This window comes from Meles meles, chromosome 9 (assembly GCF_922984935.1).
Source record: "Meles meles chromosome 9, mMelMel3.1 paternal haplotype, whole genome shotgun sequence".
NCBI classification, from domain to species: Eukaryota; Metazoa; Chordata; class Mammalia; order Carnivora; family Mustelidae; genus Meles; species Meles meles.
Window position 1 is genome coordinate 104,237,202 of NC_060074.1, and position 16,816 is coordinate 104,254,017.

At 40.6% G+C, this 16,816-nt stretch overlaps 1 protein-coding gene across 3 annotated transcripts in view; it reads right to left on the reverse strand.

Moving 5' to 3' along the window:
* C9H2orf76 (chromosome 9 C2orf76 homolog) overlaps nt 1-16,816 on the reverse strand; it is a 61,066-nt gene that overhangs the window by 17,754 nt on the left and 26,496 nt on the right. For 2 of the 3 annotated variants that reach the window (XM_046019340.1, XM_046019341.1), the window contains exon 2: nt 14,714-14,858. In XM_046019340.1, coding sequence (XP_045875296.1) covers nt 14,714-14,846 — 133 coding nt within the window. In that variant the 5' untranslated portion in view covers nt 14,847-14,858. Of the gene's footprint in view, nt 1-14,713; nt 14,859-15,491; nt 15,603-16,816 lie in introns of those variants that run through there. The other variant, XM_046019339.1, reaches the window with a different exon arrangement.

Consider the following 16,816-nt stretch of genomic DNA (forward strand, 5'->3'; position numbering starts at 1 on the left):
CCAGAAAGGGGAATTAGATCTGTTATTTTATCAGCACTTATAGTTCCCAAACAAGACAACGCAGCCCTGCAAAGGCGTGCGGTAAGGCGCGGAGGGCCTGGAGAAACTGCTCACCGTCAGAGGCGCCTAGATTTGAAGAAATCAAATCACTGTCTTCCGTTCAGTCTGGATTTCTGAGAGAAGAGATAGTGACAGGCAATTGAGGGCGCCTTCTCTTTTCTTCTAGGTGTCCGCTCAAGAGCCACACCATGGAGAGGCCCTCCCTCCCAGCCCTGCTAAGGGAAGGGGGATGTGGGGGAAGGGGTTCTTCCCTCCAATAGTTTCCTTCATAACATTCCTTACAACTATAGTTCATCTGTTCAGTGAAGTTGGTCTCCCTGCTCTCCTAATTCATAAGTTCCTTGATAGTAAGACTCTAGGCCTTAAGCTCCTGAAACTGAAGACAGTGTCCAGCCCATTAGAGGTTAACAGAGAACTGGTTCCAGGAGGGCAAGGGACCAGAGCCGATTTTCCTCATTGTGTTACCAGTACCAAAAAGAGTGCAGGGCCCATGTCAGGTGCTCAAAAATATTCACAAAGGAATAAATAAATAGAACTTAAGCCTTCCATTTGGCAGTTAAGAACTCCAAGGTCCCAGTGGGCCCAGGGCGGCTGAGCTAAGAGCTAGAATCCAATCCCCCTATTCTGCAGCAAGAAGGGGTTCTTTTCTGCAGTGGCAAAAAGAGACCAGCCATTCAACCCATTATGGTGAGAGGTAAGAGCTTTGGTATACAAACATATAAAAAGGCCCGAGGAGGAAAAGAAAAAGAACAAACACCTTCCTTACGAAAGAGGCGGTTTCTCATTCTGCACTACAACAAATTAAGCTGTGGGTTCCCATGTGGACGTGCCATTTCACCCAGAAGCGGAATGGCTGGGTTGTAAGTAGAGGTTGGTTTACTCTTTAAGAAAATTGCCAAGTCACCTCCTAAAGGGTTTCCTCTTTACATTGCTACTAGCAGCCCATCAGAGCTCTAGTCCTTCCACATCCTAGCCAACACTGGGTTTTAATTAATAAACCCTTTTCACTCTAGCCATTTCAGCGAGAGTATTGTGTTCTCATTGTGACTTAGACTTGCGCTTCACTAGACTAATGATGGTGAGTACCATGTATCTTCTTTGCTCTCAAGTGTCTGTTCAGACCCTACTGTCTACTTTTTAATGGGGTTATGTCCTAGCTATGGAGTTGGAAGAGTTTTGGTTTTTTCCCTAGGCACAAGTCCTTTGTTGGATGTTTTACAAATATTTTCTCCAAGTCCACAGCTTGTCTTTTCATTTTCCAGCTCAGTGTTGAATAGAAGTGATCATGAGCCTGGTTCCTAATCTTGGGAGGAAAGCACTCAGCCTTCCACCAGTAAGTATGATGTTGGAGGTCCATTTTTCATAGATATCCTTAGTCAGGTAGAGTAAGTTCCCTTCTATTCCTACTTTGCTGAGAGTTTCTAACAGGAATGGATGCTGGATTTTGTCCTTATCTACTGAAATAGTCATCTGGTTTTCCTTCCTTCATTTATTCATATAATGAATTACATTGATTGCCTTTTTTTGTTTTTCCACTGACTTTTTTATTCAAGATTTTATCTGACAAAGAGAGTAGAAGCAGGCAGAGCAGCAGACAGAGAAGGAGGCTTCCCACTGAGCAGAGCCGGACATGGGGCTCGATCCCAGGACTCTGGGATCGTTGACCTGCGCTGAAGACAAGACGCTTAATCGACTGATCCACCCAGGCACCCCCGGTGATTTCTGACAGTAAACCATTCTTGCATTCCTAAGATAAACTCCATATAGTCATATTATTCTTCTTTAAATATTGTTGGATGTGATTTGCTAAAGTTTGGTTACGAATTTTTTTAAAGAATGTATTTATTTGATAGACACAGGGAAAGAGGGAACACAAGCAGGGGGAGCAGGAGAGGGAGACTCCCCACTGAGCAGGAGGCCAGATGCAGGGCTCAATCCCAGGACACTGGGATCATGACTCCAGCCAAAAGCAGACGCCTAACAACTGAGCCACCCAGGCACCCCCTGGTTATGAATTTTTATCTCTTTGTGTGAAAGATGTTGGTAGCTGTTTTTTTCTTCTAATTACATTCTGTGGTTTTGATATCAGGCTAAGGATAGCCTCAGAAAATCAGGTGATAAATATTTCCATCCTTTTGAGTTTTATGGAAGAGTCTCTGTAGAACTGGAATTACTTCTTCCTCAAATGTATGCTAGAATTTACCAGTGACTGGACTGGGACTAGAGTTTTGTGTGTGGAAATGTGTTTTAACTAGTGTTTATTTTAAAATATATAATTATTCAAGTTGCCTGTTAGTGGGCTTTGGGAGTCTGGGTCTTTTTTTTTTTTTTTTTTTTTTAAAGATTTTATTTATTTATTTGACAGAGAGAGACACAGAGAGAGAGGGAACACAACCAGGGGGACTAGGAGAGGGAAAGCAGGCTTCCTGCTGAGCAGGGAGCCTGATGCGGGGTTCAATCCCAGGATGCTGGGATCATGACCTGAACCAAAGGCAGATGCTTAACGACTGAGCCACCCAGGCGCCCTGGTAGTCTGGGTCTTTTCAAGGATCTTGTCCACTATCCTGGGATAACATATTTATGGCTTGAAGTTGTTAAATGTATTCCTTTGTTATTCATTTAGTGTCTATAAAGATTCTGTGGTAATGTAACAACACTCAGTGTTGATACTGATAATTTGCATCTTCTCTCTTTTGTTTTTTTTCCAATCAGGCCAGCTAGAGCTTAATCAGTTTCATGGATTTCAAAGAATCAGCTTTGACTGATTTTGATTTTTCTCTGTGGTTTTCTATATTCTACTACAATCTTTATGATTTCTTTTATTCTGCTTACTTTGGATTTAATTTACTTTTCTTTTTCTACCTTAACACATCAGCTGAAGTCAATAATTTGAGACCTCTTCTCTTTTTTAGACATTTCTAATCGTATAACTATTCCTCTCAGTACTGTTTTACCTGCTTTCCACAAATTTTGAAAAGTTGCATATTCATTTTTATTCAGTTCATAATACTCTGCTTTTTGATCTCTGCTTTTAGACACAGGTTTTTAGAAGTATGCTATTTGGTTTCCAAATATTTCAGAATTTTCCAGAAATTCTTCTGTCACTGATTTCTAATCTAACTCCACTGTGGTCAGAAAACATGGATTGTAGGACTTTCATCCTTTTCCATTTGTCATGACTTGTATTACGGCTTGGAATATAGTCTGTTGGTAAATGTTGTGTGTGTACTTGAGAGGAATGGGTATTCTGTTGTCTGTGGAGTGTTCTATAAATGTCACTTTGGTCAAGTTAGTCTAATAGTGTTCAAATTTTTTTGTGTTCTTACTATCTACATGTTCCATCAATTATTAAGGGAGCGATGCTGAAATCTCCCAGTGATTGGAGATTCATCTATTTTTCTTTGCAGTTCTGTTAGTTTTGACCTCATATTTTTGAAGTTCTGTTGTAGAGCTCACTTCGGCAGCACATATACTAAAATTGGAATGAAGTTCTGTTGTGTCAGGTGCATAAGCATTTAGAATCATGTCATCTTGATTAATTGATGCCTTACCATTGTAAAATGATAGTCTTTATCCCTAGTAATATACCTTACTCTGGAATCTACTTTATCTGATATTACTAGAGCCACTCCAGCTTTCTTTTGATTGGTATTAGCATGGTGTAATTTTTTTTTTCATTTTATTTATTTTTTCAGTGTAACAGTATTCATTCTTTAGCATGGTGTAATTTTTTCATCCTTTTACCTTTAACTGATTTTTATCTTTATATTTAAAGTGCATTTCTTATAGGCAACATATAATTTAGGACTTCCTGTTATATATCTGTCTTTTAATTAAGGTGTTCAGACCATTTACATTTAATGTGATTATTAATATGCCTGGATTTAAATCTACCACTTTGCTATTTGGGTTTTCTTTTGTTCTCTCCATATGTTATTATTTCCTCTTCTATATCTTCTTTTGAATTAACCTATCTGACAATTTTTCATGATTCCATTTTAACCTTTTCGGTGGCATATTATCTGTAACTCTGAGGTGATGTGTGTATGCGTGCAAACGCGGTTGCTTCAAAGTCTGTAGTAATACATCTTTAATTATACTGTAACACTTTAGAGTGAAAGAATCCTGTGCTTCCGGAAAGAATGTCCAATGGAAAAAAGACAGCCTCTTCAATAAATGGTGCTGGGAAAATTGGACAGCCACATGCAGAAAAATGAAATTGGACCACTTCCTTACACCACACACGAAAATAGACTCCAAATGGATGAAGGACCTCAATGTGAGGAAGGAATCCATCAAAATCCTTGAGGAGAACGCAGGCAGCAACCTCTTCGACCTCAGCCGCAGCAACATCTTCCTAGGAACAACGGCAAAGGCAAGGGAAGCAAGGGCGAAAATGAACTATTGGGATTTCATCAAGATCAAAAGCTTTTGCACAGCAAAGGAAACAGTTAACAAAACCAAAAGACAGCTGACAGAATGGGAGAAGATATTTGCAAACGACATATCAGATAAAGGGCTAGTATCCAAAATCTATAAGGAACTTAGCAAACTCAACACCCAAAGAACAAACAATCCAATCAAGAAATGGGCAGAGGACATGAACAGACATTTCTGCAAAGAAGACATCCAGATGGCCAACAGACACATGAAAAAGTGCTCCACGTCACTCGGCATCAGGGAAATACAAATCAAAACCACAATGAGATATCACCTCACACCAGTCAGAATGGCTAAAATTAACAAGTCAGGAAATGACAGATGCTGGAGAGGATGTGGAGAAAGGGGAACCCTCCTCCACTGTTGGTGGGAATGCAAGCTGGTCCAACCACTCTGGAAAACAGCATGGAGGTTCCTCAAAATGTTGAAAATAGAACTACCCTATGACCCAGCAATTGCACTACTGGGTATTTACCCTAAAGATACAAACATAGTGATCCGAAGGGGCACGTGTACCCGAATGTTTATAGCAGCAATGTCTACAATAGCCAGACTATGGAAAGAACCTAGATGTCCATCAACAGATGAATGGATAAAGAAGATGTGGTATATATACACAATGGAATACTATGCAGCCATCAAAAGAAATGAAATCTTGCCATTTGCGACGACGTGGATGGAACTAGAGCGTATCATGCTTAGTGAAATAAGTCAATCGGAGAAAGACAACTATCATATGATCTCCCTGATATGAGGACATGGAGAAGCAACATGGGGGGGTAGGGAGATAGGAGAAGAATAAATGAAACAAGATGGGATTGGGAGGGAGACAAACCATAAATGACTCTTAATCTCACAAAACAAACTGGGGGTTGCTAGGGGGAGGTGGGATTGGGAGAGGGGGAGCAGGCTATGGACATTGGGGAGGGGAGGCGAACCATAAGAGACTATGGACTCTGAAAAACAACCTGAGGGTTTTGAAGGGTCAGGGGTGGGAGGTTGGGGGAACAGGTGGTGGGTGATGGGGGGGCACGTTTTGCATGGAGCACTGGGTGTTGTGCAAAAAGAATGAATACTGTTACGCTGAAAAAATTAATAAAAAGGGAAAAAAAAATGAAAAAAAAAAAAAAAAAAAAAAGAATCCTGTGCTTCCGTTTCTCCCCACCAAGCCTTTGTGCTAGTTCATGTATTTTCCATAAACCGCACAACACAGTGTTACTGTTTTTCTTTACATGATGAAATCTATTTGAAGAAAAATTATAAAATAAGAAGAAAAAAAAAGCTTTTATATTTATCCATGTTTACCATTTCCTGTACTCTTCATTTCCAAATTTCCATCTGGTATCATTTCCCTTCTGTTGGAAGAAGGTCCTTTAGCATTTCCTATAGTTCATGTCTCCTGGTGATAGACTCTCAGTTTTTGCATGTCTGAAAGTCTTTCCTATATCTCCATTTCTAAAAGACCAGAATAGAATCCTAGACTGACTTTCTTTCACTATTTTTTTAAAGATGTCACTCCACTGTCTTCTGACATGGATTGATTCTGATAAGAAGTCCGATGTCCTTTATCCTTGTTCCTCCTTATGTAATGTGGTTTTCTCCCCCAGCTGCTTTTAAGACTTTCTCTTTATCACCAGCTATACACAATTTGATTATATATGCCTTGGTGTAGCTTTCTTCATGTTTCTTTTGCTTAGGGATTCGTTGAACTGCTCAAATATGTGGGTCTATAGTTTTCATCATTTGTAAAATTTTCAAGCACCATTTCTTCAAATATGTCTTCTGTCCCCCGTTTCCAGCTCCCATCCTCACGGCCTCCAATTACATGTGTATCTGGCTAGTGGAAGTTGCCCTGCCCCTCTCTACTGCTCTATTTATCTTTCTTTCAGTCTTTTGTCTATGCTTTTTGATGGCTTTTGATGCTTTGTTTTCAAGTTCACCAATCTTTTCCTCTGCCCCATCTGATCTACACGTTCATTAATCCTACTCAGTACGTAGCTATCTCAAATTCATATTTTTCATCTCTAGCTCTTTCGGGTCTTTTTTTTTTTTTCATAGCCTCGATCTCTAACATGTTCAATGGTCCCTCTACCTTCTTGAACATTTGCAATGTAATTATAACTTTCAGTTGTCCTTGTCTACTAATTCTGTCATCTGCAACATTTCTGGGCTAGCCTTAACTGATTGATTTCTCTTTTAATTATGATCCATACTTTCCTGCTCCTTTGCATGCCTGGTAAGTTCTGATTTGATGCAGGTCATTGTGAATCTTATCTTGCTTGAGGGCTGGATATTCGTGTATTTCTATAAACATCCTGAGCTTTGTTAAATTATTTAGAAACTGTTAGATCCTTTTGAGTCTTGCTTTTGAGCACTGTTAAATGACAGCAGGGTGGAATTTACTCTAGGGTTAATTCTGCCTCACAATTTCGGCAATACCCTTCTAGATACCTTGCCTGATAACCTGTAAATTACAAGGTCTTCCATTCTTGCAGGCTGGGCGGGGGTGGGGGTGTACTATTCCCAGGCCTATATGAGCTCTGAGCATTTTGCCTTCTGCTCCCTTCAGGTTGTTCTTTACCTGGCCTCACACACTTGTGCTGACTGTATTCCACTAAAGATACATGCTCTGCCCATCTTCAAAGATGCTCTGCATATGTTCAGAGTGTTCTCTCTATACAGTCCTCTCCATGTCAGTTCTCTGTCCTATGAACTCTCCAGGCGCCACTCCCAACTGCCAGCTCTGACTCCTGAACTCATGACACTAATAACCAAGTTCTACCTGCGTTCCCCTTGCCCTGCTCTGTGGCCTAAAGACTATCTCCAGATGGTAAGGTGGCACAATCACAGGAACCACCTTGTTTCTCCTACCCCAGGGACCACTGTCTCATGCTCCCTCATGCCCAATATCTGAAAACCACTGCTTCATAAATTTTGCTTAGTTTTTTCAGTTGTTTCAGATGGAAGAGTAAGTTTCTTCCCTGTTGTTCATGTTGGCTGAAAGGAAAAGTCTGTGGCAAATCTATGACATTCTGGAAAATATTTCCCCCTTTGCACAGAGTTTTCCTTTCATTTTATCTTTCCCCAACTTTGAACTTAACTTTGAGACCTAATGAACCTTTACAGAAGATTTTGGGATTACAGGATGAATTCTGCAAAAAATCAATTTAATATTTCATTATTGCGAAGTTCACAAGAAGGTAACTACTAGCTGAACTCATTCAGTTTGGTCACCATAAAAGGCATCTATAGAAAAATTAATTAGCAAAATAAGGCAACTTAATAAATATATTGCTGGCAGTTAGGATGCCACCAAAACCTGGGTAGCTCAGTGGGTTAAAGCCTCTGCCTTCAGCTCAGGTCATGATCCTGGGTCCTGGGATCAAGCCCCACATTGGGCTCTCTGCTCGTTGGGGAGCCTGCATCCCCATCTGTCCCTCTGACTGCCTCTCTGCCTACTTGTGATCTCTCTCTCTGTGTCAAATAAATAAACAAAATCTTAAAAAAAAAAAAAAGTCTGAAATGTTATAACACATATTTCAATGTAAAAATCAATAAAGCTTTGAAAATTATTAAAATATTGATGGGCAATAAAATAATTATTTACCTCATAGTAAAGCCTCTAAAAATAGAAGGGAAACAATTTGTAACTTATTTTTAGATCTATATCTATATTTGAAGACTTTTAGGAAAGCATGAACACCTACAGGAAAAATAGAAATTGACTAATTTAATGACAAATATGTACAAGCAAGAATACCAAATACCCACCATTAATCAGAACAATGTGCCAACATTATAATCTAATAAGGGGTCCTGTGTGATACTATAGTAAGATTCCAAGGTTAAGCTCTATCAAGATCTTTCACTTTAATTATGAAATAATCTAAACATAAAAAGTGTGGAGAATAAGGGCACCTGGGGCGCTCAGTCAGTTAGGAGTCCAACTCTTGGTTTCAGCTCAGGTTGTGATTTCAGGATCGTGGGATCGAGCCCCATGTCAGGCTCCACACTGGGCATGTGCAGAGCCTGCTTCAGATTCTCTCTCCATCTCCTTCTGCCCCCAGCTCCCCTGCTTGCTCTCTCTCACTAAAAAAGTAAATCTTAGGGGCCCCTGTGTGGCTCAGTGGTTTAAGCCGCTGCCTTCGGCTCAGGTCATGATCTCAGGGTCCTGGGATCGAGTCCCGCATCGGGCTCTCTGCTCGGCAGGGAACCTGCTTCCTCCTCTCTCTCTGCCTGCCTCTCTGCCTACTTGTGATCTCTCTGTCAAATAAATAAATAAAATCTTTAAAAAAAAAAAAAAAGTAAATCTTAAAAAAAAAAAAGTGCAGAGAATAGAACAGAATTCATTTAACCCACCAACCACATTTAATATATGGTCATGACTGCTTCAGATCCTTTACTATTTTTTATTAAATAAAAACGATATGATACAGTTGAAACCTTCTGTCTTTCTCTAATCCCCTTATCTCCCCCCATTACTATAGAGGGTTAGTTTGTGTTTTGAGTTTATAGAGTTAAATATTTAAACTAAGGAATCTACAGTGTATTTTATAGTACAAACAGGAGAACATTGCCTCAACACAACACTGAAGGGAGAGTCTCTTTGTGATAAGGGGATAATGTGACTTAGCCACTGAAAAGTTACCCTGTTCCTTTCTAAAAAAGAGGGGCATGGGAGCCCTGCTTCTTTACAGCAGAATGCAAAATAATAAATGTAGAAGGAATCACAGAAGAAGAAAAACCCTGACCTTTTTTTTAAGATTTTATTTATTTGACAGAGAGAGAGATCACAAGTGGGCAGAGAGGCAGGCAGAGAGAGAGAGAAGGAAGCAGGCTCCCTACTGAGCAGAGAGCCTGATGCGGGACTCGATCCAAGGACCCTGAGATCATGACCTGAGCCGAAGGCAGAGGCTTAACCCACTGAGCCACACAGGTGCCCCAAACCCTGATTTTTGTAAACATCAATGATTCAGGTAAGGCTCATCGAGAGACACTGAAACTACTGGAAACCAGATATGTGAATGTTTTCAATGTTTATCACTCCACACACTACTTATTAATCAGAAAGATACTTTTATAACGGAGCAATCCGACAGATGGAGCCTTAACCAAATATCTGAAATCTGTACGACCAGTAACAAGGCAAAGCAACAGCAAACCCTTCCTGACGTGATTCAACAGCAAGGAATCATCTCCACCGATTCCAGCTAACTATTTATGTAAAGGCCTGCTAATCATCATTTTAGGTTTATTAAGCCATACAGTCTGGGTCCCAACTGTGACTGTGGTCCAACAAACTTCATTTACAGAAACAGGTGCCAGGTCAGTCTTAGCTTGTCAGAGCTCGTGGACTTGCAACCCACAGAGTAATCCAACCAAAAATGTTTAACCTGAATCTTCTCATGAGAAAACAATCAAATAAATCCAGATTGTAGGACATCCTATAAGAACACAGACCTGGATTAAAAAAAAAAAAAATCAATACAATGACAGACAAAAGGCGGGGTGGGGAGGTTAAATTCCAGGTTAAAGGGAATTAAGAAGACAGGACGTGCCATGAAAAGACACAGTGGAACCTTCATTACGTTTCTGAGTAAAAGAAACCAGTCTGCAAAGGCTACATATTGTGCAAAGGCTACATATTGTGCAAATCCAAGCACATGGTATCTTGGAAAAATCAAAACTAGAGACAATAAAGAGATCAGCCATTGCCTCGGGCTTGCGGGGGAGGATGAAGAGGTGAAGCATGGAGGATTTTTATGGCCCTGAAACTCTTCTGTACCGCAGCGTACTGTGACCCAACATTACTCACTTGTTGAAACCCACAGAACTTTACAGCACGAAGAGTGGACTTCAATGTGCGCAAAGTAAAAAAAAACAAAAACAAAAAACACCACCATGTATGAGGACAGAGGATCCCAGGCAAGAATGCAGGGAGTGACAAGAGAATCTAGACATACTGCAAATGTATGAAACGACCTTCCTAAGGGCAGTGGAAGCAAAGCTGCTGACCTCAGGAACTATGGCAATGAAGACATTTTTAAGTCTAAGGCAAAAGGAACTGCACAAGAGCACTGTGCTCTAGTTGATATCAAGTTGCTTCCCAAGAGGGTACAGATGAAGGACTCTGTATACTGGAATTAAAGAATTAAGTAAATGGATGGCAGAGGATGGGAGCGAAACTTCTCATACTTAGAGTGAGACTACAAATACGCAAGGGGAGGAAGCCAGAAGGATACATGTTGGAAAGGATTGGAAAACATCAGGAATGACTCAGGTTTAATATACAGATACAGATGGTGACATGAAGATACTCACAGATATGTGTGTGTACACAGGGTGATCTGTTTCTTTGCTATTCCAGCTGAGAGAGCTTTAAAGAACAATACCCTAGGAATGGGAGCACACCCAGCACCCAGATCTGGCTCTCAGGAACCAGGGCTCCTTTGCGAAACGGCTGATTCTGGGACTGGAGCAGGATACACACACGACAAGCCTGAAGCATCTTACAGCACCAGAAAGTGAGACAGTACTCAGCAGACACACAGAGAAGGCACGCATCAAAGGGGCACAGAAGACAACTGAAAGTCCCCAAAGGCCAGAGCCAGAAGAGCTCGCACAACCAAACGACATCTCCCCTGCAGAAGAATTCCAAATAAATGATGTAGATATTCCTCCCTAAAGAAGGGGGAACAGTTACTGAACTGCATGCTTACAATGAATACAATCCATAAACTGATTTAGGGGGAAAAAAAAAGAAGGGGGAACAGAACTATCCACTCATGATGCGTGTGAGCTCTATACAGTGACTGCCTTCCAAAGAGCACGAGATGAGGAGAGAGAAGGCTAACTCTCCAGTGGAGAAACCTAACACTGCCACAGCCGGGGAGCTAAGAGCAGTGACCATCATCACGTAGAAAGTATATGTCCCCAATATGATGAGATAAAACTGACACTTCACCTTCATGGATTGAAGGGGATTGATCCCCAAAACCCATAACCCCAGTTTAATCACGAGAAATGTAGCAGGCAAATTCCATTAGAGGGCTGTCCTCCAAGGAGCTTGGCCAGTGCTCCTCAAAACTGTGAAAGCCATCAAGCGGGAAAGAGATCTGAGGAACCCACATGACCTGGGGGAACCTAGGGAGACGTGACAACTAAACGTAGTGTGGAATCCTAGAAGAGATCCTGGAACTGAATAAAGATACAAGGTAAAAACTACAGAAACCAGAAGAAACCAGGGACTTTAATGATGCCTCACTATTTGCTCATTTCATTGCAATAAGAGTAGCAGACTAAGGTAAGACATTAGTAACAGTGGAAAGTCTGGACAGGAGCATCAGAAACAAGAAAATAAAGAAACTAACTCTTCTAGTATTCACCTGATGGAACAGCTGCTTTACAGAGTAACATACCACCAGAAGTAAGGAGGGACAGGAAGTGGTTCCAAACTAGAAGGCCTGGCAAATCCTCTACAGTCTTTTTCTGTTTCATGGGTGGACTGATTTTACATTCAGAATCAAGACCTGAAGGATTACAAAATATTTAAATGCTTCCAAATCAAAGAATAATTAAAATGTCTTATATTATCTAGATAATTGGTTTGTACACTATTCTGAATCTAGAAAATTAGTCATCTATGTAAGGCGGTATACACAGTACGTCTGTGATCAGATTATGTAACACCCATTCCCCCTTTATTAATAATGGGTTTATTTTATTATATTTACATACTGATACATAATCTTATATATTTCTACTTATACTTATAGATGTGTTTACACTTGTTATATTTATACAACTTAAAATTTTAATAGCATGATGTTGAGAAACTGATTCTCAGTAAGTATGAATCCAGTTTAACCAAAGTTCCATTGCTGAGGGAGAAACAGATAATTATTGAGAGGAGACGAGCTAGATTAAGGATGGCAAAGGGTGAACAGATAGAAAGGCAAGAAGGCATCTAAAACATCCCCGCCCTCCACTCAGAGATGATTCATCACAATGGTCATTTCTGGCTGTATGCAAAATTCACTAGGCCACAGGGTCACATCACTCTTCTAGCTTTCAGGGTTCAAAACACTAGAGCAAGAGGAACTCAATGCAAAGACTCTTGACACTGAGTGAACCCATTTACTTTAGAGACCCCACTTTGCTAGTCAGGCAATAGAACAGAAGAGAGGCAACTTAGTGTGGTGTGTAGAATATATATGCTACTGGAGGGGAGGGAGTGGGGGGATGGGGTAACTGGGTGATGGGCATTAAGGAGGCTGCATGATGGGATGAGCACTGGGTATTATATGCAACCGATCAATTATTGAACACTACAACTGAAACTAATGAGGTACTATATGCTGGCTAATTGAATCTAAATTTTAAGAAAAGAGTACATACGCTAAGTGAAATCAGTCCAGAGAAAGACAAATACCATATGATTTCCTGCATATGTGGAATTTAAGAAACAAATGAACCTAGGGGAAGAGAAGGAAAAATAAAATAAGATAAAAACAGAGAGGGAGACAAACCATAAGAGACTATGAACTATAGGAAACAAGCTAAGAGTTGCTGGAGGGAAGGTGGGTAATGGGCATTAAGGAGGACACTTGATGGAATGAGCACTGGGTGTTATATGCAAAGGATGAATCACTAAATTCTACCCCAGGGGCGCCTGGGTGGCTCAGTGGGTTAAAGCCTCTGCCTTTGGCTCAGGTCATGATCTCAGGGTCCTGGGATCGAGTCCCGCATTGGGCTCTCTGCTCAGCAGGGAGCCTGCTTCCTCCTCTCTCTCTGCCTGTCTCTCTGCCTATTTGTGATCTCTGTCCGAAATAATAAATTCTACCCCAAAACTAATAATATACTATATGTTAATTAACTGGATTTAAAATTTAAAAAATTTTTAAAGAGAACATGTTGTACAGTTAAACTGTCTGGGTTGGATTGCAGCTTTGCCTTTTATTAGCCATGTAACCTCAGGCAAGTTTCTTAACTTCCCTGCTCCTTAGTTTCTTCACCTATAAACAAAATGGTTCTTACTTTAGAAAAATGAAATAAGGGGCATGTGATGTCCATCTGGTCCAGTGTTGGTCTGTCTTCTCTATAGGTTGCCTACCTTGCCTACTCCCTAGTTAGGTAATACTGAGCAGTAAACTGCCCAAAGTTGGAATTCTTTGTCGGATTTTTGCAAAAATCATCATCATTGAGGTCCTTTCGAAATCCTTCACTTGGGATACCCGGTGGCTCAGTCCATTAAGCGTCTGCTTTTGGCTCAGGTCATGATCCCTGGCTCCTGAGATCAAGTCCCACGTTAGGCTCCCTGCTCAGCAAGAAGGCCGCCCCTCCCGCTGCCCGCTGCTCCACCTACGTGTGTGCTTGCACTCTCTCTCTCTCTCTCTCTCTCTACCCCCACCCCAGCCCCCGACAAATAAATAAATAAATAAATAAAATCTTTGGGGAGGCGAAAAAAAAAGACTTCACTCACTTTATGTCTTTTGAATTTTAAGCTCGAAATGATAAAATAGCACCAGTTGGTCTGGTTGTGATCTCAATGACCAACAGCCCTCATGATTTTCTGGCTCTACAGAGGTCTGCCACTTTCCTGCCTTGCTCCCTGTAAGGCCCTCTGTGTGCTCAGCCAGGCCACACAATTAGCCACATTGCATTTCCTTGTTAATCAATCTCCAAATACAAAAACTCATTATAAGAAAACCTAGATCTTAATTGTTTTTAATTAAAAAAAAAAAAAAGGTGGGTGCCTGGGTGGCTCAGATGGTTAAGCACCTGCCTCAGCTGAGGTCACGATCCCAGAGTCCTGGGATCAAGTCCCACATTGGGTTCCCTGCTCAGTGCGGGGCAGGGAGGGGGGTACTACTTCTCCCTCTGCCCCTTTCCCCATGCTCATGCTCTCCCTCTCACACTCTCAAATAAATACAATCTTAATAGATAAAAAATAACTTAAAAATCAAAAAAGGAGAAAAAAAGGGAGAAACCAAACATGAGGGTAATAATTCCTGCGGTGGGCACACACAGGCTAAGTGAGCCTCAGGAAGGTACTTCCTGCTGATGCCAAGGAACAGAACAGGAGCTGACCTAGTCCCTGGCTTAGAACCTAGATTATTATCTTCCAAAGTATTTTTAAAAGATTACCATCTATGTAATAGTTAGCTCTTTTTTCAAAATGCTAATGAAGCAAAATGACTAAGACATCTCATACCTTGCTTTAGAAATACTATGAATTCCTTTGTAGTTTGGTCCAAATCAATTCCGTGATATACTATAGGCTTGAAATTGCGATGCTCGAATGAACGAATGAGGCGAACTGTAACGGTCACATCTTTGGAAGCCATGTGGAGCTATTCCTGTGGCAAGGGACATGAGAACACTCTAAATAACATCACTTCACAATTATCTACAAGACTGCTTTTCCATTATGAACTCCAGGGCACCCAGCCATCTCTCCCGCATCGTACAGCTAGTGACAGTCCCCAAAACCAGGCCAGATCCCGGGCACCCACAAGGGTCCCAAGGTTACTCCCACCTATCCACTGTGACCCGGGACAGCTTTGTCACAGTCGCTAATGTCCTGAATGACACAAAAGGATAAATCTCTCTCCCTCTTCCTCTGTCCCTCCCTTCCCCTCTTAAAAACAAAAAACAATGCAGCGAGGATTCAAGCATCGGTTTAATTCCCAAGTTCATGCTCTCATATACTATCAGAAAATCATGCCACATTATTTCCTCCCAGAAAATCTGCAAAGTTGCCAATGTTCTAAAGATACAATCATGGTATATTTCTATCTAGTAGGAACTACTTCATGGTACTTTCAACTTTACATATAATTTTCTGCCATAAAATACAATCACACCAGGAAAAAATACCTGTAATACTATCACACATAAGAAAGGATGTCCAACCTCACTAGTAATCAGAGGAATTCAAGATAATGAGACCTATCACCAAACTAACAAGCAAAGAATAAATCTAATAATACCTTGTGTTAGCAAGGAAGCATATAGAGCAATGAGAATTTAATCAAGGAACGTGGGCATCCCCAACAGTATCTTTTGATCCGGTAATTTCAGTCAAAGGTACGCTAGGGAATCTGTGAAATAGGCACACAAGAAGAACACTGTTTATTAACTGCAAAGACTGGAAACACTTCCATCAACAGAAGAGATAAGGAAATTTTTTTAATGGCATACAATCACCTATGCATCAGCATAAATGAATCTCAAACATATTATGGCAAATGAAAAAAAAAAAAGCAATTTGCAGAAGAGTCAGGGTACCCCACCACTTAGACTAAAGTTCAAAAGCAGCTTCTACGACCTTTAAAAGGAGATAATTGTTATTCCTGAGGCAAAGGAAGGATTATGCAATTAGAAGCACATGGGACAATTATATTGGTAGAATTTCGTATCTTAAGCAGGATGTTAGGTACATGGATAGTGTTACTCTTTATATTGTGTGTGTTACTCTTTATGCCTTTCAGGGTGTCTGGACTATTTAAAATATACACAAACAAGCCACACTAATTTGGCCTAGAAAGGGTCTCTCTATCATAGAATGCTTAAACAAATATTTTACTAAGGTTGAGAGAATATATGGCTCATTATACGTGAAAAGCAAAGATTCACACTGTTTTAACACAAAAATTTATAATTGTAATTTTATTGTTTATATTTAGATGAATGGTTCTTAATGAACTTTGTTATTTTTCCCCCTCTAAAACAAAGTAAGGGCTCACCTTATAATCTTGCTAAGTACTTAATGACCTCAAATTAACAACTGGAATGGATACTTCCAATATTAGTGATGACACTATTTCTTCTTAAATTTGGATTATGACGCTCCCCCAAAATTCCGATCCTAGAATCTATCTAGTAATAGCAGCTCAGCAGACACGTACATAATTACAATGTAAGATATACTGAAGTATTTGATAAAGCAAACTTCTTGAAAAAGGGATACTGCACAGGATTTTTGTGAAAGACTTCAGAACAGTGTTACAGGTTTGCTAAAATCATGACCACTTCTTCCTCCTGTCACGGTGCTCAACAACAACAAAGAAGTCCTCCAAAACACACGCACACACACCCAGGCACACCTGCTAGGAAGCCCTGTTGCGTAGTCCCAGTCCCCAAAGAGTTCAGACATGGCCAGATCTACCTAGAAATCAACTCCACCTCTTTGTGGCAACACACAGCTGGATCTCACATAATGGACCCTTAATGAATAGTAGCTGCCTTTAGCAATAGTCAACTTGGGATAAACAAGTTTGGGCATAAGGGTAGCTCACGGAGGCAGAAGATCCCA